At 43.2% G+C, this 24,986-nt stretch overlaps 1 protein-coding gene across 1 annotated transcript; it reads left to right on the top strand.

Moving 5' to 3' along the window:
• The first annotated feature begins 10,386 nt into the window (after positions 1-10,386).
• On the top strand, positions 10,387-24,781 carry pex12 (peroxisomal biogenesis factor 12). The gene is made up of 3 exons (XM_072589355.1): positions 10,387-10,583; positions 14,759-15,309; positions 15,718-24,781. Exons 1-3 carry the CDS (start codon positions 10,455-10,457, stop codon positions 16,112-16,114), a joined length of 1,077 nt encoding a protein of 358 aa, XP_072445456.1. The 5' UTR covers positions 10,387-10,454; the 3' UTR covers positions 16,115-24,781.
• Positions 24,782-24,986: the final 205 nt, after the last annotated feature.

Here is a 24,986-nt window from a genome sequence, read left to right as displayed (position 1 = left end):
GTGTGGAATGCTCTGCCCCAGAAGGCAGTGGAGGCCCAGTCTCTGGAATCGTTTCAGAAAGAGTTGGATAGAGCTCTCAAGGATACTGGAATCAAGGGTTATGGAGATAAGGCAGGAACAGGACACTGATTGAGGATGATCAGCCATGATCATAATGAATTGTGGTGCAGGCTCGAAGGGCAGAATGGCCTACTCCTGTACCTATTGTCTATATGTCTATTGATCCCTCACTGCTCCACAGTCCCCCTCAGGGAGTGATCCCTCACTGCCCCACAGTCCCCCTCAGAGAGTGATCCCTTACTGCCCCACAGTCCTGCTCAGAGAGTGATCCCTCACTGCCCCACAGTCCCCCTCAGAGAGTGCTCCCTCACAGCCCCACAGTCCCCCTCAGAGAGTGATAGCTCACTGCTCCACCTCTTCCTCAGGCAGTGATCCCTCGCTGCCCCACCATCCCCCTTAGAGAATGAACCCTTACTGCCCCACAGTCCCCCTCAGAGATTGATCCCTCACTGCCCCACATTCGCCCTCAGAGAGTGATCCCTCACTGCCCCACAGTCCGCCTCAGACAGTGCTCTCTCAGTGCCCCACAGTCCCCCTCAGGGAGTGATCCCTCACTGCTCCAGTCCCCCTCAGAGTGATCCCTCACTGCTCCACAGACACCTCAGGGAATGTTCCCACCCTGCCCCACAGTCCCCCTCAGAGAGTGATCCCTCACTGCCCCACAGACACCTCAGGGAATGTTCCCACCCTGCCCCACAGTCCCCCTCAGAGAGTGATCCCTCACTGCTCCACAGTTCCCCTCAGGGAGTGATCCCTCACTGCTCCACAGTCCCCCTCAGGGAGTGATCCCTCACTGCTCCACAGTTCCCCTCAGAGAGTGATCCCTCACTGCTCCACAGTTCCCCTCAGGGAGTGATCCCTCACTGCTCCACAGTTCCCCTCAGGGAGTGATCCCTCACTGCCCCACAGTCCCCCTCAGGGAGTGATCCCTCACTGACCCACAGTCCCCCTCAGAGAGTGATCCCTCACTGCTCCACAGTTCCCCTCAGGGAGTTATCCCTCACTGCTCCACAGTTCCCTTCAGGGAGTGATCCCTCACTGTGCCACTGTCCCTCTCAGAGGCTGAACCCACAATGCTCCACAGTCCCTCTCAGAGTGTTTGCCCTCACTGTTTTGGTGAACTTGCTCTGCTTGACAGTCCCTTCAGAGGGTGAACCATCACTGCTCTGTCTATAGATCCCTCCAAGTTGCAACTCAAGTTGATTGGGTTGTTAAGAAGGCATATGGTGTGATGGCCTTCAATAGTAGGGGCATTGTATTTAAGTGCTGTGAGGTAATGCTACAGCTTTATCGATCTCTACTTTGATCACACTTGAAGTATTTTGTTCTGTTCTGGTCATATGCACTTACTTACATACACATTATAGGAAGGATGTGCAAGCTTTAGAGTGGATGCAGAGGAGATTTACCAGGATGTTGCCTGGACTGGAGGGCACGTCTTAATGAGGAAAGGTTGAGGGAGCTAAGGCTTTTCTCATTGGATTGGAGAAGGATGAGAGGTGACTTGATAGAGCTGTACAAGATGATGAGAGACATAGATAGAGTGAATAGTCAGATACTTTTTTCCCAGGGCAGAAATGGCTATCATGAGGGGGCATAATTTTAAGGTGATTGGAGGAAGGTTTCGGGGAAATGTCAGAGGTAGTTTCTTTACACAGAGAGTGGTGTGTGCATGGAATGCACTGCCAGCAGTGGTTGTAGAATCAGATACATTCAGGACATTTAAAAGACTCTTGGATAGGCACATGGATGATCGTAATATGAAGGTGTGTCGGTTTGTCTGATCCTAGAGTAGGATAAAAGGTCAGCACAACATTGAGGGCCAAAGGGCCTGTACTGTTCTATGCTTCACAGTCCCCTCAGAGGGTGAGTCTTCACTGCTCTGCAGTCCCCTCAGAGGGGAACTGTCACTGCTATCTCACCTCCTCAGAGTTAATACCGTTCATTGCCTCCTTCTCTCCTCAGTGGGCAAACCCCCTTCACCGTCTTATAAAGCCATCAGAATCAATGCATTCATTTCTTTACAATCCTCTTGGAGACTGAACACATTGTTTTACAATCTACAGCCCATTCTTCTCATGAAAACTTTCACTATTGGACAGTCGGCCGCACTGTACCATTTAGATGTAATTCTTAATTGACTAGATAAAGACGGTAGAGTAAGTTATAGAATTTTAATGATACAGAAAAAACACTATCGGCTCACCGTGCCTGCACCAGCCACTGAGCATTTTAACCTAGTACCAGTCTCCTGTCTTCTTTTACCACCTTAAATGTTTCAATAAAACCTGACTCCACTACACTTTCACTACACTATACTACACTTCTTTCCTCATAACAGAAATATCCTATTAATAGAACCATTCTTGTAAATCTGTTCTGGACTCTCTCCAAAGCATTAACATCCTTCCTTTGTATTGATCCCAAAATTGTAAACAACACTCAACTGCAATATAATCAATGTATCATACAAGTTCTTTATAATCTTACTGTTCCTGTACCCTATGCCTCTATTAGTGAAGTCTAAAATAATGCAAGCCTTATTAAAAGCTTTCTACACAAGTCCTGCCAGGTGTGGCTTACATACATACACATCCTGGTCTCTCTGTTCCTGCACACCCTTCAGAATAATACCCTTTATTTTAGATTGTCCCTTTGTGTTCTCTGCATTGAACCTTCTGCAACTATCCTCATAATCCCTCAGTTTGTCTACGTTCTTTTGAACTCTACATGGCCCTCCTCGTGATTTTCAGTTCTTCCAAAGTTCAGATCATCCACAACACTTTGAAATTGTCCCCTGCACACCAAGATCTCGATCATTAATACAAGAATGGTTCTATTAATGGGATACTTCTGTTATGAGGAAAGATTGGAAAGTTCGAACTGTTTTCCTTGGAGAAGAGTAGGTTGAGAGGAGATTTGATAAAAGTTTTCAAAGTAATGAAGGATCTGGACAGAGTGGATAGGGAGAAATTGTTCCTACATAAACAGATCGTAAAGCAGAGGGAACTGCCTTAAAGTGCATTACAAAGAAGCAAATGCAAGGTGAGGGGAAATAAAAACTTTTCACACAGAAAATGTGTGGGCTGGCATGCACTGCTTGGAAGTGTAGTGGAGTCAGGTTTTAATACTGTATATATCAGGAAAAGCAAAGGTTCTATTGGTAACCTATGAGGAACTCCACTACAAGCCTTTTTCTAGACTGAAAAAGATCCATTACCCAATATATTCTATTTCCTATTCCCCAGAAAATTCTGTAGCCGTGTTGCTACTGACGTTTTTTTCCCCATGACCTATATCTTTCCTCACAAATCTGTTGTGTGGTATTGTATCAAAAGCCTTTTGAAAGTTCATGAACACCACAATAACTTTCCCATCATCAACCCTCTCTGTTACCTCTTCAAATATCTCCAGAAAGTAAGTTCAATAAGATTTTCCTTTAACAAGTCCACACTGACTCCTCCCAACTAATACACATTTTTTCATGTGTCGATTAGTTCTATACCAAATAAGCGCTTCTAAATGTTTCTTTGTCACTAAAGTTAAACCAAATATTCTATGATTGCTGGGCTGACTTAAGCAATCACTTTCGACAAGGGCATTAATTTTGCAAATCTCCAACCATCTGCACTAGCGCTGAATGTAGCGATGACTGAAAGATCATTGCCAGTGCATCTGCAATTTCTACTCTCAAATACCCTCCATATTCCTGGATGTATCTAGTCTGATCCCAGGACCTTATCAGATTTAAATAGTAATAGCTTATCCAAAACCTCTTGACTAATTTCAAACCTGTCGGCTGTCTGAGTTCTTCCTCTGTCAGCATGGCCTGGCCTGGGCAGTATCTACCTCCAGATAAATACAGATGCAAAGTATTCATTCATTATTCATGTCAGCCATGTCTAATGTCACTTAAGTGTCAAACTCCTTTTTGATCCTTAATTAGCCCTACTCCTCATTTTACAACCCTGTTACTGTTGATGTGTTTATAGAAGATTTTGAGAATTCCATTTATGTTAGCTGCAAGTCTCTTCTCATAATCCATCGTTGCTCCTCATATTTGCTTTTTTCATCTCAGTTCTGAACATTCTGTATTCAGTTTGGTTCTGAATTGTATTGACCTGAGCAACTAAAGAGAGAGTAGGGCCCCTCAAAGTTCAGAGGTCGTCTTTGTGTTGAACCTCAGGAGGTAGGAGAGATATTAGGTGAATGTTTTGTGTCAGTTTTTACTGTGAAGAAAGAAATGAAAGAAAGGGAAATGCATGTTGATGTTTTGAAAGCAGTTCAGATTACAAAAGAGGAAGTGCTGGAGGTCTTAGAAAATATAAAGGTGGATAAACCTTCAGGACCTGTGTGACTGTCCCATGAATTGTGGGAAGTTCAGGAGGAAGTTGAGGGGCCCCTTGCAGAAATATTTATATCATCTATAAGTACGGGTGAAGTGCTAGATAATTGGAGAGTGGCTAAAGTACCTTTATTTAAGAAAGGATATAAGGAGACACTTGGAAGTATTGACCTGTGAATCTGACTTCAGTAGTGGGTAAGTTGTTGGAGGTGATTTCAAAAGATAAGACCTATATGCATGTGGAGAAGCAAGGAATGGTTAGGGATAGTCAGCATGGTTTTGTGCGAGGGAAATCGTGTCTCACAAACATGATTGAGTTTTTTGAGGAAGTAGCTAAGAAGATTGATTAGGGCAGAGCATTAGATGTTGTTTACTTGGACTTCAGTAAAGCCTTTGACAAGTATGGTTGACTATTTAGTAAAAGTTAGATCATATGGGATTCAGGGTGAGCTTGCGAATTGGATGCAAAATTGGCTTAATGGCAGGAGGCAGAGAGTGGTGATGGAGTGTTCTTTATCAGACTGGAGGCCTGTTACTAGTATTGTTCCACATGGATTGGTACTGGGTCCACTTCTGTTTGTCATTTATTTAAATGAATTCGATGAGAATATAGCAAGCTTGATTAGTAAGTCTGCGAATGGCACTAAACATGATGATATAGTGGACAGTGAAGAAGGTTATCTAAGGTTACAAAGAGATCTTGATCAATTGGGTCAACGGACTGGGAAGTGGCGGATGGAGTTTAATTTGAATAAATGCAAGGTATTGCATTTTGGTAAAACAAACGAGGGCTGGACTTATACAGTTTAAAGTAAGGACTAAGGTAGTGTAGAACTGACAGACCTAGGGGTTCAGGCACATAATATTTTGAAATTTGCATCACATCTAAACAAGATGGTTAAGAAGGCATTTAGCACACTTGCCTTCATTGCTCAGACCTTTGAGTGTAGGAGTTGGGATGTTATGTTGGGGTTATACAGGATTTTGGTGAGACTTCTTCTAGTATACTGTGTCCAGTTCTGGTTGCCCTGTTAGAGGAAGGATATTATTAAGTTTGTGAGAAGATTTGTAGCTCGGGTGCCCGTTGTTGTGGTTCTGTTCACCGAGCTGGGAATTTGTGTTGCAGACGTTTCATCCCCTGTCTAGGTGACATCCTCAGTGCTTGGGAGCCTCCTGTGAAGCGCTTCAACAAACACATCGACCTGGACTCAATATACCGGCCACTGCAGCGGACAGCTGGAACTGACAACCAGAAGCGGCAGATTCAAACCACTACAAATGCTGGAGGAAACAACACATCATACAAACCACTCCGGTTCCTGCATGAATGCCGAAAGAATCGAATCCTTCCACCATGTGTCAGATACAGACTACCAGTCAACAAGCCACAAGCTAGAGATACAGCCAGACAGAACGGATTCAGGATGATCCAGGTAATGATTACAGACGTTCACAACAGACTTCACAAATACAGACAGGAAATTGCATGCCAAAAATCGTTAATTTCAAAAACCACCAATCAGGAATGGACCCGGACCATAGAACAGGCTGTCACCATAGAACAGAACAGGACCACACACCGCAAAAAAACCGCACTAAAAGAAAAAATGGCCAAACTAACACACAACAGAAAGGACACCACAACACACACCTGGGTTAGAAACCTCTCCCACAGACAGCTCCCAGACACGGAAGGAACAATACTGGCCAAGGGACTCAACTACAACCACAGGGACACCAAGACAGCAGACTTCCTAGCAGCACTAGAATGCACACTCAGGAACAATGGACTGACAGAAGAGACACAACAAACAGTGAGACAAAGTATCGTACCCCTGATAACAAGGAAAAGACAGACACATAACCTCAACACCAAGGAGAGGGAAGCACCGAAACCACTAAGAAATTATAAGAACATAATCATACTACCAGCAGACAAAGGCAGAATGACGGTCATCATGGACAAAGCAGAGTATATCCAGAAAGCACAACAACTACTTGCAGATACCAACACCTACCAAAAGAGGGAGTTTGACCCCACCCCACAGCTCACCAATAGGATAAACAACACACTGAGGAACCTACAAAACAACGACAGATAACCAGGTTTGACCTACAAAGAATGAAACCTGAAAGCAACAACACCCCCAGATTCTATGGACTACCTAAAGTGCACAAACCAAACATCGCACTCAGACCCACAGTATCACTACCAGGGACACCATCACACAAACTAGCTAAAGAACTACAGCAGAAACTGAAACACCTGATCAGTGGATCCAGACACTCTATACAGTCGACACAGGAATTCTTGGACATCATCAGAAATATACACATAGACAAGGAAGAAACTATGGTCTCATTTGATGTAACGGCACTGTTTACCTCTATCGACAAAACGCTAGCCAGAGAAACAATAGCCAACCTGCTGGACATACAGAACAGACAACAAGACGGGGAACCTATCAACAAAGACGGCAAACTCAAACTACTGGACCTGTGCCTCACAACTCACTTCACATTCAACAACCAAATATATGAACAAATCAATGGCACACCCATGGGCTCACCCATCTCTGGACTCATAGCAGAAGCGGTAATGCAAAGGTTAGAACAAACAGTCTTACCACAAATTCAACCCAAACTCTGGGTCAGGTATGGGGATGACACCTTTGTAATCTTTAAAAACACAGAAATAGAGAACACACACCGGATCATCAACACCACACTCACAGGAATCCAATTCACTAGAGAGGAAGAAAAGGACAACCAACTCCCATTCCTAGATGTGATGGTACAGAGAACACCGAACGGAGAATTCACCACAAAGGTATACAGGAAAGCCACACACACAGACCAAGTCCTGAACTACAAAAGCAACCACCCCAACACACACAAAAGAAGTTACATCAAGACAATGTTCAAAAGGGACACAACACACTGCAGCACACCAGAACTGCAAAAAGAGGAAGAACACCTTTTCGCCAAAAATGGATACCCCCGCAATTTCATCAACAGATGCCTAAGGGAAAGACAACGGAACGAGGACATGCCACAACCCAAAGGACTAGCCACACAACCATACATCAAGAACATTTCTTAACTGACAGCCAGACTACTATGACCACTAGGACTCATAACAGCACACAAACCAACAGCCACTCTCAGACAACAACTCACCAGGACAAAGAACCCGATACCCAGCATGAGCAAAACCAATGTAGTGTACAAAATCCCATGCAAAGACTGCACAAAACACTACATAGGACAAACAGGAAGACAGCTAACGATCCGCATCCATGAACACCAACTAGCTACGAAATGACACGACCAGTAGCCACACATGATGAGGACAAGCAACATGAGTTCGACTGGGACAACACTACTATTATAGGACAAGCCAAACAGGGAACAGCCAGGGAATTCCTAGAGGCATGGCACTCATCCACAGATTCTATCAACAAACACATCGACCTGGACCCAATATACTGGCCACTGCAGCAGACAGCTGGAACAGACAACCGGAAGTGGCAGAGGCAAACCACTATAAGTGCCGGAGGAAAGATCACAGAAGTGCTTCACAGGAGGCTCCCAAGCGCTGAGGATGTCACCTAGACAGGGGACGAAACGTCTGCAACACAAATTCCCAGCTCGGCGAACAGAACCACAACAAGGATATTATTAAACTGGAGAAAATTCAGAAAAGACTTACCAGGATGTTGTCAGGAATGGAAGGTTTGAGTTATAAAGAAAGGTTAGATAGGCTGGGACTGTTTTCACTGGAGCATGGGAGGTTGAGAGTTTATCTGAAAGAGGTTTATAAAATTATGAGGAGTACAGATAACGTGAATGGCAGGTGTCTTTTCCCTAAGGTGAGGAATTTCAAGACTAGGGGACATATTTTTAAGGTGAGAAGAGACAAATTTAAAAAAAAACGGGCAACCTTTTTACACACAGAGTGGTTTGTATGTGGAATGAACTCCGAGAGAAAGTGGTGAATATGGATACACTTGCAACGTTTAAAAGCCATTTGGAAATTGTCATGAGTAAGAACTGCTTGGAGGGATATGGCCCAAGTGCAGGCAGATGGGAGGAGTTTAGTTTGGATTATGGTTGACATGGACTGGTTGGGCTGAAGGGTTATAAGCTCTGTGATACCAACTGCTCAGTCACTCTGAAGGTCTGCAACGACGAATTGGTGTGCCAAAGTCACTCCCAGCATTGATTTCCAGTGTTGGAGGTTCATTGGAAGGAATGTGGCCTGACATCTGCCATCAGCACCATGGCTCAGTGTTTAGCACCGCTGTCTTACAGCGCAGGGACCCAAGTTCAATTCTAGCCTCGGCTGACTGCCTGTGTGGAGCTTACATGTTCTCCATGTGTCTGCGTGGGTTTCTTCTTGGTGCTCTGGTTTCTTCCACCATCGAAAGATATGTAGGTGAGGTAGATTGGCTATGCTGAATTGCCCATAGTGTCCAGGGATGTGCAGAGAAAGCCATGGAAAATGCAGGGTTACAGGAATAGCGTAGGCGGCTTGGTCTCAATGGGATGCCCTTCAGAGGGTCGGTGTAGACTCAATGGGCTGAATAGCTTGCTTCCACTCTGTAGGGATTCTATTAACAGAACTCTTTTGCTTCCTTAATTTAATCTCAACCTCCTTTGTATTCCAGGGAGCTCTGGTTTTGTTTGATGTGCCTAAGCCTTTTGAGGGAATATATTTTGACTGTGCCCATAACATACAGTCAGTGAAGCTAGCCTATTATTCGGGTACTGTTAATTCTTCCAACCTTTGAGTCCAGTGTATTCAGCCCAGCACTGTTCTTGCTCCTTTGAGTTCAACTCTCCCCCAGTTGAGCTTTTCACCATTTTTACTCTGGACTGATCAATGTTATTTTCTTATAATACAATGATCACTGTATCCTAAGTGTTCCCTCATTCTCACTTGATCCACTTGCCCCATCTCGTCCCAACAATCAGGTCTAGCTGTGCCACCTTTCTTGTTGTCTGGATACGTACTGCTGTAGGAAAGTCTCCTGAACACAACACTTAGTCCTCAGTGCCCAATGTAAACCACCACCTCTGAATGTTTGCCTTCCTCTCTTTAGATACCCTGCAGCCATTCAGTGACATCCTTGATCCTCACCCCCTGGAGACAACACACCACCCTGAAATCACATCTGTGGTTACAGAAACGCCAGTCTGCTCTCCTTCCCTAATGCTGTCATTCTCCCTAACGATTTAGACTACACTGCCCAAGGGAGCTAGAAGATAGTGATTACTGCAGATGGTGGAGAGTCAGAGTCGAAAAGGGTGGCGCTGGAAAAGCACACCAGGTCAGGTAGCATCCGGGGAGCAGGAGAGTCGCACTTTTCGACTCTGCTCAAGGGGGCTGCCACTCTCACCATTTACCAACACAAAAAAAGATCAGTCCTTGACTGAGATGCACTCTGCTAAAAATCACACAACACCAGGTTATAGTCCAACAGGTTTATTTGGAAGCTCTAGCTTTCGGAGCGACGCTCCTTCATCAGGTGGTTGTGGAGAATAAGATTGTAAGACAGAATTTATAGCAAAAGTTTACAGTGTGATGCACTCAGCAGCATTCCTCACTACTGGCCTCCTACTCTTGCCGTGACTGATTCTCAGCTGTTTCCCCTCTGCACCTATACTTCCTTAAACCTCAGTGACACGTGCGGTTATGGGGACCAACCAACGGGCAGGGCTTCAAAATGGGCGGGGCTTCGCTGGGGAAACATGTTTACAATGTGGGTGGGGCTTCTTAAATGGGCGGGGCTCCCCGCGTGCGCCCGCCGCCGGGTGGGTGGGGAAACCGAATGGGCGGGGCTGCCCAAATGGGCGGGGCTCCCCGCGCGCAGCGCCGGGTGGGCGGGGCATTCCACAAGGCGGGGCTGCCCAAATGGGCGGGGCTCCCCGCGTGCGCACAGCGCCGGGTGGGCGGGGGGTAGCGTCACCCAGTGGGCGGGGTCTGCTGCCGGCCTGCACCCAGCGGCGGGCAGAGCCTCCGGTTGCCCCGGGAGACGGTGCGACCATGGCGGAGCGCGGGGCCCATTTGACGGGCGGCCTCTCGGCGAGTCCGGGCCGACCGTCCGTCTTCGAGGTGGTTGCCCAGGACACACTGATGTCGGCAGTGAGGCCGGCCGCGCACCACGCCAGCAAGGTGAGTGTGGAAGCCGGCCCGCGGGCGGGCGGGCCATAGCCTCTGAGGCTCTGGGCCTTCCTGGATCGGTCCCGGTCCCAGGCCCCAGTCCCAGTCCCGATCCCAGTCCCGGTCCCGATCCCAGGCCCCAGTCCCGGTCCCGGTCCCAGGCCCAGGCCCAGGGTGTCAGGAGCGAGGGATGTCGGTTGGCCCAGGGCCGGCAGCGCCTCTGTCAGACAGAGGATTGTATGTAGGAAGAAGCCCGGGCTCAGGGCCTCAGGGCGATAAAGCCCATGACCCAGAGGTGACTCACTCTTCAACTCATTCCCAAAAAAAACTTATCGCTTCTTTGACCTGAGCCGCAATGGTTACTTATTAAAGGCAATTGCAGTCTTTGTCAGGTGCTTTACAATGTCTTTCTCAACTATTACAAGAGAAAATTCATCCTTGCTTTTGGGCTACAGTCAGGAATCACGGTGTAAACCTCCTTCACATATTCTCAGATAGATACAGTACGTTTTTAACTGCTTGCTGCTGGATTCTCCGGCTCTGTTGGCCTTTGTGGCACAAAGGAGAATGTGGGAGGTTTAAGTCGAGCATCACTCCACTGTTATTGTTCCAGAATTGAGTGGGGCATCTATATTTATTCTCTGGGTTCTTAAATTAATCCAAAAGGCATCGTGTACACTTCAATGGATCTGTAATCAAGATGCTATGTTCAGGTGCAGTCTGAGCTTGGTTTGATCATTTTTGCATGGTTGTGATCTCAGCAATGAGAGTTACATTGAGCCACGGAAGTAAAAAAGGAATGACTGTTCGGTATACAGTAATCCCATAAATTCCAATTGCTCATTGTAATCGTTACACGAACACATCATTCAGGAGTAAAAATTAAAATATGGCCCATTTGACACCATTGTAGCACTCATCTCAAACCACAATAATCAAGTTGACTAATTCTAACAAATAATCCTGATAGGGAGAAAGTGAGCACTGCACATGGTGGAGTTCAGAGTTGAAGAGTGTGGTGCTGGAAAGCACAGCCGGTCAGGCAGCATCTGAGGAGCAGAAGAATCGACGTTTCGATCATAAACTCTTCAACAGGAATGAGGGGATGCCCCAAGGGGACTGAGAGCTGAGTGGGGTGGGGTTGGGGGGAGGAGGTGGGAAGGTAACTGGGAATGTGATGAACTTGGAGGTGAAGGTGATAGGTCAGAGAGGAGGGTGGGGCAGATAGATGGGAAGGAAGATGGACAGGTAGGACTGTATCTATTCATCCATCAGAGATTTACCTGCACTTCCACGCATATCTACTGTATCCGTTGCTCCCGATGTGGTCTTCTCTATATTGGGGAGACAGGATGCCTACTCGCAGAAAGCTTCTGGGAATTTCTCTGGGACACACACACAAAACAACCCCATTGCCCTGTGGCCGAACACTTTAACTCCCTCTTCCACTCCACCAAGGACATGCAGGTCCTGGGCCACTTCCACCGCCAAATCCTTACCACCTGACGCCTGGAGGAAGAACGCCTCATCTTCCACCTTGGAACCCTCCAACCCCATGGCATCAATGTGGATTTCACCAGTTTCCTAATTTCCCCTCTCTTTCCCCCCCCCCCCCCCATCCCAGAACCAACCTTCTCACCTAACTGCTCCACCCTCCTATCCGATCTATCACCTTTGCCCTCACCTTATCCTACCCATCACATTTCTAAGCTACCTCCTCCCTGCCAGCCCCACTCTCTCATTCCTGATGAAGAACTTCTGCTCGAAACATCAATTCTCCTGCTCTGATGAATCCTAATAAACAAGTCTGCAACAAGCCCAGAAATGGTTGAAGTAAAACTCTAGTGGTGGAGTTCTTTTGAGAATCACTGCTTCAAACTCTCCTTTTAGCTTCCCTTAACATAACTGACAAATCTTAGTGTTTCCGGACATTACAACCAGGCAGGATGTATCATGCACCAGCTGGTTCTGACTTCACATGATTCTTGTACATTGTCATTGATGGGTTAGGGACAACGTTACCTTCTGGTAGTGAATGCCACAGTTGATGCCATAAGCCAAGGTACTCCATTCAGTGGCCTTTGCCCGAAACGTCGATTTCGCTGCTCGTTGGATGCTGCCTGAACTGCTGTGCTCTTCCAGCACCACTAATCCAGTATTTGCTTTCCATCATCTGCAGTCATTGTTTTTATCTTGGCTTATGGCATAGTGGCATTTTCCCTGACGAGTTACATTTGTAATGTAATTAGCACAATTGAAACTGAGGCTTTGTGAAAAATGTTTGGTGATATTTCATTTGGGGGAGGAAGTTATGACAGGTGTGTGGTGTTTTTGAGAACTTGAATATGGTACTGAATTATAAAAATGTGCACCATTATATTGTTTGTTTAAAAAGAATCATTTTGGGACTATGGGATTTCTACCAATGGAGAAAGTAGAGGCAAACAAATGTCCACTGGGGAAAGAGAACATAAGTTAGTCTGTTTGCAAGTCAGTTCAGAGTAATGGGATAGGGAAGAACATTGTTACAAAAGGGGTAAATCTAATTGTGGAGTAAGATACCAGGGGATAAAATGGAAGTGAATGTGTTCCATAGATAACTGGGTTATCCTGAAGAGGAGGGATTGAGAGCTATAATGTGAAGGCAAGTATAGAGGATGCTTTATGTTAATAGAATTTTAAAATGCACAAAAAATTCAGGTTAACTGTTCTATGCTGGCTTTCATCCAAGCTGTATTTGGCAAATAGAGTTAAGGAGAATCCAAAGGGTTTTACAAATACATTAAGGACAAAAGAGTAACTAGGGAGAGAATAGGCCCCCTCAAAGATCAGCAAGAAGGCAGCCTGAGTGTGGAGCCGCAGGAGATGGGGAGATACTAAACAAGTATTTTGCATCAGTATTTACTGTGGAAAACGACATGGAAGATATAGAATGTGGGGGAAATAGATGGTGACATCTTGAAAAATGTCCATATTACAGAGGAGGAAGTGTTGGATTCTTGAAATGCATAAAAATGGATATAGTGGACAGTGAAGAAGGTTACTTCAGATTACAACGAGTTCTTGATCAGATGGGCCAATGGGCTGAGAAGTGGCAGATGGAGTTTAACTTAGGTTCTGCGTTTTGGGAAAGCAAATCTTAACAGGACTTATAAAGTTAATGGTAAGGTCCTCGGGAGTTTTGCTGAACAAAGAGACCTTTAAGTATAGGTTCATAGCTCCTTGAAAGTGGAGTCACAGGTAGATAGGATAGTTAAGAAGGCATTTGGTATGCTTTTCTTTATTGGTCAGAGTATTGAGTACAGGAGTTGAGAGGTCATGTTGCAGCTCCACAGGAGAAAGTGAGGACTGCAGATGCTGGAGATCAGAGCTGAAAAATGTATTGCTGGAAAAGCGCAGCAGGTCAGGCAGCATCCAAGGAGCAGGAGAATCGATGTTTCGGGCATAAGCCCCTCTTCAGGCTTATGCCCGAAACGTCGATTCTCCTGCTCCTTGGATGCTGCCTGACCTGCTGCGCTTTTCCAGAAACACATTCTTCAGCTCTCCAGGACATTGGTTCGGCCACTGTTGGAATTTTGCGTGCAATTCTGGTCTCCTTCCTATCGGAGAGATGTTGTGAAACTTGAAAGGGTTCAGAAAAGATTTACAAGGATGTTGCTGGGGTTGGAGGATTTGTGCTACAGGGAGAGGCTGGGGCTGTTTTCCCTGGAATGTCGGAGGCTGAGGGGTGTCCTTATAGAGGTTTACAAAATTATGAGGGGCATGGATAGGATAAATAGACAAAGTCTTTTCCTGGGGTGGGGGAGTCCAGAACTAGAGGGCATAGGTTTAGGGTGCGAGGGGAAAGATATAAAAGAGACGTAAGGGGCAGCATTTTCATGCAGAGGGTGTTACGTGTATGGAATGAGCTGCCAGAGGATGTGGTGGAGGCTGGTACAATTGCAGCATTTAAAAGGTGGGGTTTGGAGGGATTTGGGCCGAGTGCTGGCAGGTGGGACTAGATTGGAGTAGGATAGCTGATCAGCATGGACAGGTTGGACCGAAGGGTCTGCTTCCGTGCTGTACATCTCTGTGACTTTATAAACCCGTTTCCCTGTTCTTTCACTGTTACCTTTTAAGGATAATAAGGTATTTGACATTCTGGCACAGGGCACAGTGTTTTGATAGAGCGTACATTTCTCTTCTAGGTGCTTGCAGAATCCAACCCCAGTCGCTATGGGTTTCTATGGCGATGGTTCGATGAAATCTACGTGCTGCTGGACGTTCTGCTTCAGCATCATTATCTGTCCAGGACCAGTGCTTCCTTCTCTGAGAACTTTTATAGTCTGAAAAGAATTCCATTGGGTAGTGGTCATGGACTATGGAGGTTAGCCAGCCGTGGGCTCCCAAGGACCCAGCACTGGCGATCCCTCCTCGTGCTAATAGCTGTTCCATATGTAAAAGTCAAATTGGACAAACTGTTTGCTCGGCTGCAAGAGGAGGATGACTATGCCATACACCTCCCAGCGTCCTCTTGGAAGCGTCTTTACAAGGCCTTCCTTGCAGCCTATCCCTTTGTGAACATGAGTTGGGAGGCTTTGTTCCTTATCTACCGGCTCTTGTATGTCTTCGAGAAAACACAGTTCCACTCACCACTGCTGCGAGTGGCAGGGGTCCGTTTGGGGAACCTGACCCCTGCAGATATTCAGGACCTTGAGAAAAGATCCTCTTCCATCAGCAACCGCTCAGCCAGTGAAAGGTAAGCAAAGTGCTTTGAGAGGCAGGTAAGAGAAAGCCTTTGAAAGGCTGGTCATTAGGAATGTAAGATCAAGAAAGGTTACAGAACTTGAGTGCATTCTTTATTATTAAAGGTGGTGGAATCTTGAAGTTAATATCTTCAAGATGTAAAAGCACCGATGGAAAATCATTCATTGTGGTGAAGTTTCAATTGCTGGGGAATACCAGGTTAAAAATGATGGTATTGGGGATGAAAGGAGAAGGCTGGTGCTGAGAGTTACTTGGCAGATTCCTGCTTGATCAAAGATCCAATCCAAGAAATTCGCTGACATTGTATTTCGGTTGGATCACAGGCAGTGGCATGAATCTGGGACAATACTTTGGAATAATACCTGCATGTGTTCTAACTTCCTCACTTTTCTCTCTACAGTGTGGTTGGAAAGCTGACTTCCTTTCTTGCTAAAGCGATGGGGGGTGTGACAGTGTCCCTGTCGACTGGTATATCTGTGGGTGTCTTTTTCCTGCAGTTTCTCGAATGGTGGTATTCATCTGAAAACCAGGAGACGATTAAATCCCTCTCCTCCCTCCCAACCCCTCCCCCACCAGTGCACTTTGACAAGCTAACTAATGAGTCTTTACCTAGACTGAAGACTGTATGTCCTTTGTGCAACAAGATTCGGACAAATGACACAGCCTTGGCAACCTCTGGATATGTTTTTTGTTACCGATGTGCTTACAGCTACGTAAAACGCCATCAGCGATGTCCTGTGACAGGCTACCCTTCTGAACTGCAGCATCTAGTTAAACTTTACTCTCCAGAAGCATAAAGGCAAAAGGTTTTGATCCATGTGCACATACTATTATTGATCATGTAATATTTTATACAAAGAAATCTGACTTAATGACTTGTGAAGTGCTGTTTACTCTTGACAAGTTTCAACTGCAGCATTTTTATTGTCCAATTTTCTGCCTCCCTCCTAAATGTGCTGACTTGCATAATTCCTCATTAAAGTGGCTGTGGATGTAGACAGGAGACTTGTCCTATGAAGCATTGGTACTGATGTTTACACAGGTCCCCCCTTTCCAGTCCTGGCCAGGAATGACAGTCAGGAGATCTGACTATGAGGTCTAAGACCTGTTTTAGCAATGCTGCCTTCTTGATTGAGATCAGCTAAAGGAACTCCTTCCTGTTGTGAGTTTGAATTCTCATACATTGATCTCTGAAACATCAAGAGAACTGTACATAAATAATTGCATTCATTGGTTATTGTGATGGGGCCAAGAGACAATGGAGATTGCGTATGTCGGTGTTCAGCGTGATCTCCCATGATAATTCTGAATCTTTTAATGGAATCTTGTCATTCTCAAATTTTATTTATAAATCATAAGTTCAGAGAGTTTACCAGTTCATTAATAGATGCAGTATATAGTCTCTGATTCATGGTTTAAAAATTTACATTGTAGGAAATTCTCTAAAGATTCAAACAAAAACCCCGTTTGGTTGAGATTGAATTCGAAAATTAGAGCAAAAGCCTCGAACGTTGTCCCCCGTAATCTAAATGGTTCTTGAAATTAATATTTTAATGGTCAAGGTATAATATGTACTGTGCACTAAATCAGTATGTTGTGTCAAATGTTTCAATATTGTTTTGAAGATGTTTAATGTTTACCTGTAAACTATAATAAATTATACATTAGCTTGACCAATGAACTGACTTTACATGAAAGCTGTAGATGAAAGTCTTCAAAATCTGAACAGAAGACACACTACCCAGAAGGGATGAGAAGAGGAATAATGAATTATGCAAGTCCAAAATAAAAACCGAAAATATTGCAGATCTCAAGCACGTCAGTTTTCATCTGAGAGAAAGCCCCATAAGAGTCCAGTTTCGACCAAGTCAGTAGAATCCCAAAGTGTAGTTGTTTTTGAATTTTTATGAAAATAACTTGTTACCTAAGGGGTAGTTCATGATCATATTTTAATATACAATGTATATCTGGAAAACTATTATATGTCCCATGGTCAGAAATTTTATAAGCACGTTGGGCAAGGTCACGTATTACTCAAAGTAGCATCAGAGACATTGACCTGCAATGTATAATTAACATTAAGGAAGCACAGGGAGACTTCAGTCAAAAGTTAATTTTTATACACCTGGATTCAGCAGCCTTGTTTATAGTGATGCTTATTAAGAATCTGCAAACTTTCTGGCTGTGGTGTATTTTTCTTCCCGGAGAGTGTTTTCTGAACATTGCAAATAACCCTTCTCGTTTATACACTTTTTAAGTGTTAGTATGAGATATTAAGCCTGATGTGTTATGCTCTACAGGATAACTAAACAGATTAAACAGAATTCAAGTCCACACACTGTTATATAAGGAGCACAGTCAGTGTGCAAGAGACTTCAGCCATGTGAGACAGACTGTGTGAGTGTACTATTGGAAATTTAATTCAGAAGTAATTCCATGCAAAGGGCGACAAAGATGCTTTAAGGAAGGTTTACTGCAAGAGGTAAGCTGTCCATAATGAGAGGTGAGTGGGCGAGGACAAGTGGCATGAATCAAGAGGCATACACGTGCAGTAAGACCAGCTGCAGAAAGATATCGTGAACTACAGCATGATACGAGTTTAGGGAAAGAAGTTAAAGAACAAATTTAAAGTACAAATAAGGTCTTCAGATTGTTTAGGTCTCCAATGATTTTCTTCTCTCTTTTAAAAATAGCTGGTTAAGTATAACATTGTTACTGATTTATAAAAACTATCAATAGAGTAAATTGTAAAGAACAGGGAATTTAGAGTAATTAATACAAATTAAATCAAATGCAATAGTTGATAGTAGGAAGGGGTGATGTATTACTACAGCCATAATCTGGTAGTGCCAGTGTTGGCCTGGGGTAGACAAAGTTAAAAATGTCACAACACCATGTTACAGTTCTACAGGTTTATTTGGAAGTACAAGCGTTTGGAACACTGCTCCTTCATCAGGTAGTGAGTGAGCCAGGATCATAGGACACAGAATTTATCGTAAAAGATAAAAGTGCCATACAACTGATGCAAAGTATAGAACAAATATAGATTGCTATTAAGACTTTAATCACTCAGAATGGGGATGCAGGTTTTGAGTGATTCATACATAAATCCCAGAACTTCTTTCAAGTCAAAGTCCCAAGATAACAGAAGATTTTATTTAAAAAAGGTGATATCTCAGCTCAAACAATGCATTAAAGGTGTGAGGTTAGAGTCTGCATCTAATGAAAAAAGACTGGACACCAATGTGATCCAGAGTGAGCACAGTCAGTAGCTGGAATCTGAGCTGCAGACATTGTGCTACATCAGGGAAGGCGAAAGTTACCTGCACACTTTGCTCCAGAGGGCAGTCTTGTCCCTCAGACTAGTCAATTCAAAATTCGTCACGAACAGGGAGGGTGTGACTGCTTGCGATGCAGGTGTAAAGACCCCAGGGGGTTGCGATCAAAGAGCCCTCAGTCCCTACAACTGTCTAACAGTAACAAGGTTCTTGCAAGCTATGTGGACGAGTGTGGAGACTGCATAGAAGATGAGTGAACTGACCATGGCATTTGGTGCAGGGAGCTATTGAAGGAGGGAGGACAAAATAAAAATATAGTAATGGTGGGAGACAGTATTACTAGGGGATAGATGCTGTTCTCTGCAGCCATGTGAGTTCAAAGGCTTTCTTACATCCCTGATGAAGGGCTTTTGCCCGAAATGTCGATTTTCCTGCTCCTCAGATGCTGCCTGACCTGTGCCTTTCCAGTACCACACTCTCAACTCTAATCTCCAGCATCTGCAGTCCTCACTTTCGCCTTGCATTCCTGGTGCCAGGTATAAGGATTGGTGGAGAACTTGGAATGCGAGTGGAGAGATACAGTTGTCTTCGTGCACACTGGTACCAATGACATTGATAGGATTAAAAAGGAGGTTCTGCTGAAAGATTTTGAATAGTTAGGAGCTAAATTTAAAAGCAGAACCTCCCACAACCACAAGGAATAATTTGTAAAATGTACTTGGAACAGTATGCCATGAATCCAACCATGGGTCAAGCTGTTTTGATCTGGTGATGTTTAAAGATGTCAGAGTAAAAGATTCCTTAGGAAACAGTGACCATAATATAGTGGCCTTCCATATTCAGTTTGAGAGGGAGAAACATGGTTCAGGAACAATTGTATTAAACCTAAATAAAGGTAAGTGCAAAGGGCAGAGCTAGCTGGAGTTGGAAAAGATTTTAGCAGCAAAGCCAGTTGAGGAACAACTGACCCTTAAGAAAATAGTTCATGGCTCACAAGAAAAATATCACAATGAGAAAGAAAGATTCAAAGAGATTAAGCCAGTCATGGGTATCCAAGGAAGTTAAGGATAGCATCAAATTGTACACATTTTATTTCAATGTGATAAAGATCAGTGGTAAGCCATGGATTAAATAAGTTTTAAAAATTAATAACAGGGGACAAATAAAATAATAAAGAGAGAGAAGATAATCTTTGAGAATAAATTTGCAAGTAATATCGAGACAAACATCAAGAGCTTCTTCACATAAAAAAGGAAGAGAAGACAAAGTTAAAGTAGCCCCCTTAGAGAACGTGGCTGGGGAAATATTCAAAAAATACAAAATATTGAAGGGGAAAAAGGAGAAGAAATAAATATAATAATTATAACTAAAGGAAAACTAACGGGGCTAAACATGGTGAGTGCCATGAACTGGAGGGGAAAGTAAAATCCTAGAATATTAAAAGAAGTAGCTATGGAGATAATGAATGCACTGGCAATAATCTTCCAAAAGTTCTTAGGTTCTAGAAAAGCCTTAGATGTTTGGGAAACTGCCAATGTAAAGCAAAGGAGACAAAAAGCAGGTAACCTTTAGGCCAGTTAGCTTCACATCTGTTATTGGGAAAGTTTAAAGAGTCAAATATAAAGGATGTGAAAGTGGAACATTTAGAAATGAGAGACAGAGTCAGCATGGCTCTGTGAAGGAAAGATCATACCTGGCAAATTTACTAAATTATATTCAGGAGGGAACTAGTAGGATAGATAAAGAAAAAATAGTGGATGTTATATATTTGAATTTTCAGAAGGAGCTTGATAAGGTACATCACACTACTTAATAAGACAGGAGTCCGTGGTGTTGGATGCAGTATATTAGATGAATAGAGAATTGGCTAACTAATAGGAGACAGACAAAAGGGGCATTTTCAGGATGGCAACGTGTAATTTGTGATGTGCTACCGGAATCCGTGCTGAGGCCACAATTATTTACAAAATATATTAATGACTTGGATGAGAAAAATGACTGTCCTGCTGTCAAAAGTCAGATGAGACAAAATAGGTGGGAAGACGGTGCTGAGGTAACACACAGTCTCCAGAGGGATATAGACAGGTTAGAGTGGGCAAAATCTTGATAAACCGGGAAAAATTGAGGTTATGCACTTTATTAGGAGGAATAGAGGAGCTGAATATTATTCAATGATAGAAGGGCTATAGAAAGATGGATTTGGGAGTACTTGTCAATGAATCACAAAAAGCTAGCATACAGGTTGCTGGCCTTTATTTCAAAGATCAGAGTATTGAAATAGTAGTGTCTTGCAGAACTATACAAGGCACAAGCGAGACCACACCTGGAATCCTGAGTGGTTTTAGTCCCCTTTTCTATGGAAAGACATTTTGGCCTTGGAGGCAGCTCTCAGAAAATTCACTAGGTTGATTTAGTAAAAGTTGGGCTTGTACTCCGAGTTTGGAAAATGAAAGACGACTTTATTGAAAGACAAGATTCTTTGGGGTCTCGACAGGGCAAATGCAGAGACTAGGACCAGAAAGCAGTTGACCACGCTCCATGGAACTCTCACCCTACTGATTACCAAAGATAGAGATAAAGTGAATCTGTGGAATTCTTTACTGAGAGTTCTATAAAGTCTGGGTCTTTAAGTATGTTCAAAGCTGAGATAGATTTTTAATCATTAAGGGAATTCAAGTTTATGGGGAAAAGGCAGGAAAGTAGAATTGATTATTATCAGATCAGCTATCATCTCATTGAATGGTGGAGCAGACTCAATGGACTGAATGGCCTACCTCCGCTCCTCTGTCTTACAATGAGAGCTTTATTTCAGTTATCCATGCTCCATGGAACTCCCTACTGATTACCAACTCTCCATATTTATACAGTCAATTCAAACGCAATAACCTTGTATTTAATATCCATCACCTCTTTACTCATTCCTTCTGACTATATCAGGTGATAACATGATGCTATTCCTGCAGGGAACGGTGCAGGCAATCTGCTTAGATACACCCTGTCTTTACAGAACAAGCTGATGGATTCCCAATATGTAAACACTGTTTAAAGGCACCAAAGCTTTTTTTGAGAATCCAACGAGAGCTTTTAAGTGTGGCATGAGAAGTAGGGTAGAAAGGCGGGTGGATGAGTGGGTAGATGGGTTCAGCATATGCGTCAAATTGTGAAGTGGCCAGATCTGGGTGGGAGTCGAATTGGGAGGAAGGGGGTAGCATTGGCATCAATGCGTTTGACAAGGTAGGGTCAATAGTATAGTCACGCAGTAGTTAAAAGCGATTTATTCCTTATTGCATTTTCAGGGCTGCTGCAGGTAAATACATTGGATGCTGCTAAAATTTCCAATTCTAACTAGCGGTTAGGGACTTTCTCAAAGGGTTCTTGATGCAGGGTCACTGGGCAATTCCCCTGTTATCAATGCATTGCGACCTCCAAAAGGTACTCATCTTTTGGGATACATCTGATCTCCAATTCTCCAGAGGCTGGAGGACAGGGAGCACATACATGCATTAAGTTTCTGTTTTGTTAGAATATCATCTGCACTCCTTCCATAATAAATCAGATGTTTATAATAACCAGGAATGGTTCATTATCAAGGTCACTAATGTTTCCATAGTGAGGGCCTCCTTCTGATCTGGCAGCCTTTGTGACTGGGACTACTCTGTTGGATTCTGCCTGTAATTATTGAGGAGTTCTTGCTGGCTGTTGTGTAAAATGTGAAAATATCAATTTGTTCCCAGGGGCACTAAGATTTCTTCACTGGGAAGTGTGTGATTGTAATACTAGCATTCCTCATTTTAATAAGCACAAGATTTTGCTAAAGTAAACAAGAATGTGGCTATATTCAAAAGCAATGTCAGGTGCACACTCTCTTCTGTTATCCCTCTCCACCACTATTCCCAACCTATCCTATCAATGTATTTATTGCAATGATGCTGGATCTGAAAACACTTAGATACTGATGTTTTCGGACTGGGAAATGTTTGCAATGGAATGTGCAGGCTGCTGTTGTGTAGTTGGCTGTTTCCAAAGTCAGAAGGTATAGACCATTTTCACCAATTGTTTAGCAAGATATTATCCCAGCTTTGTGTTGAACTTGCCAATTGTCTTGCTTTCCTATCTCTCCAGTTGTCCTGTTACCCCCATCCACGAACAGTTAAGTTTAAACTGTTTTCATTTTGTTTATGATTTGCCAACTGTGCTGCCTGCTTTGAGGTGTGTTACACAGTATGTGTTCATCTTAATGATATCCAAAACACTCTCAAACTGACAGGGTTTCACCATGTTTCATGAACTATATTAAAATATTTGGAATACTGTAGATAAAATGTCCACCATAAAGTCAAACTCTCAAGCTCCTGTCTTATTGTGTGAAGTTAAAAAAGTCAGACCAAAATCTGCTGCAGCAATTTGGGCAATAGCACTGTATAAAGTTGTTTTGAGAGCAGATAGCAGTTTGGAAGTTGGAGTCTGAACAGAAATGAGATAATATCAATAAAATGTGTCAAGTTTGAGTTTTTATGCACACCACCGAATCCAATGAGCACAGCATATCTGCAGACAAACTTCCAGGTGCATTTTTCTAATTTTTTTTCATACTCTGCTAGTTACATTTATGTTGGGGAATGGAGTACATCTACTTTCAATATAAACCAAATCCATTGAAGCAAAACATGTTAGATGCAAAACTATGTTTCTTGTACTTTGCTTCAAATAGTTTAATTCAAACTTTCTGCATCTGTACTTACTAGTTTCTTTCACTAGCCCCTTGAACCTGGTGAAAAAATTAGTGTAATCTCCAAACTCGTTTGAGTTTGAACCTTTCAAAGCTTAAACAGCTTAAATATGTATTCCAATAGCCTGGACTGAATGTAAGCTCTATTACATAAATCTCCCCACTCTTAACTCTTGTTGACAGCAGAAAGGCAGGTTCCTTAAGCAGACTATGAGTGGGATGAGATGCCAAGAGACTACTTTGAAAGACAGAAAATATTATGATGCTGGACTTAGATAAATCAAGTAGATACATTTATTTATAATAGGAATGATGGCTTTAAAGGAAGAAAAGTGGTAAACATTCAGCATGAGGGCTGATTACTATTTAACATTTAATACTTGAAATATATGATACTTAAAACGAATAATTGATAATAAAAAAGAACTTGCGTGTTTTCAAAAAAGACAATTTTGTCAATATCAATGTAAAGAGAAAAACAACAATTTTCTTGTATGAGAGGAGTGTACCAATTAGTTAGCAAATGTTCTCTGATTGGTAGTGGCATTGCCATGGAAATGCACCAGATAGACGATGATTGGTAGTTAACTGTGAAGTTTTATTTAACATTTTTAATCAGGCTGTTTGACTCTGGTCAAGACATTGACTTGAGAAATGAATCAATGAACGCTGTCGCCTGTTTTCTTGAGTTTAAGCAGACATTGTGTGTCTACATTTACTTAGTGTCCAAAAAAATCACAGCCCTGTGTATTAATATATGCAGCTTCCAGTACATGCAAGTCTGCCACACTGTGAGCTTGACCGATCATGTTAAATTCTTAATGACAGATCCAAATCTGTATCCCGTGGACTTGCTGCTCAGCATGACTGGACAGCCTTACTTGATAGTAAGCTAAAATAACATTTACTGTACTTTAGGAGCAACAAACTGCCAAGTAATAAATACAATGTGCTGCCCAAGATACACAAAAATGATGTCCTTTAACAGCCTATCTCATCAGTGACCGGTTCCGCTTAATAGAAACAAAGGTATGAACAGGTTTTCCACATAGATTTGTGAAGACCATACAGGATTGTATATTGAAAGAAATATACAGCTAGTGAGCACAGGCAGACCATAGCACAGTATGGATGAAAGTGTGCCCAGTGTGGGGGTGGGGGGGATAGCAGGCCTTCATGGGGAAAGCCCAGTGTGGAGCAACTGCAGGCCCATGGCTTAAGAAAGGACAGTAATGATTAATATCTAACTTTTTATTTCTTTTATTTTTCTAGTTTATACTAAAAAGAACTGTAGTGATGAACTTTTTGAACTTATTTCTTTATTTTACTATTCTTGTACCAAAGGGTTTGTACCTTTGTACCTAACATGGAACCGGGAATGGCGACATTGTACATTTTTCACTGTAGTCCTGTACCTGAGTATACGTGACAATAAAACTTAAAACTAAATCAAGAAACGTTGTGTCCATGTGCTCATTTGACATTGCCAGCCAATTCACCAACGTACCACACAAGCAAGCGATGGAAATTTGTACTGCAGCACCATATTGTGGTGATCTAGATCCACCACCAGTGTGTGAATTGTACCAGTTTAACAACTCTACCAGCAGTGTTCACTTTTAACAACATCTGGCTGGGACCAGTTCTTAAACATCTTTGTTG

Source organism: Chiloscyllium punctatum, chromosome 19 (assembly GCF_047496795.1).
Source record: "Chiloscyllium punctatum isolate Juve2018m chromosome 19, sChiPun1.3, whole genome shotgun sequence".
Classification (NCBI taxonomy): Eukaryota; Metazoa; Chordata; class Chondrichthyes; order Orectolobiformes; family Hemiscylliidae; genus Chiloscyllium; species Chiloscyllium punctatum.
Note: the sequence above shows the minus strand (reverse complement) of the source record. Positions and strands in the feature narration are given on the sequence as shown.

Coding starts and splice junctions, on each gene's coding strand:
- pex12 (XM_072589355.1), top strand. CDS start 10,455: ATGGCGGAGCGCGGGGCCCATTTGACGGGCGGCCTCTCGGCGAGTCCG. Junction 10,584..14,758: donor CCGCGCACCACGCCAGCAAG/GTGAGTGTGGAA, acceptor TTTCTCTTCTAG/GTGCTTGCAGAATCCAACCC. Junction 15,310..15,717: donor AACCGCTCAGCCAGTGAAAG/GTAAGCAAAGTG, acceptor TTCTCTCTACAG/TGTGGTTGGAAAGCTGACTT.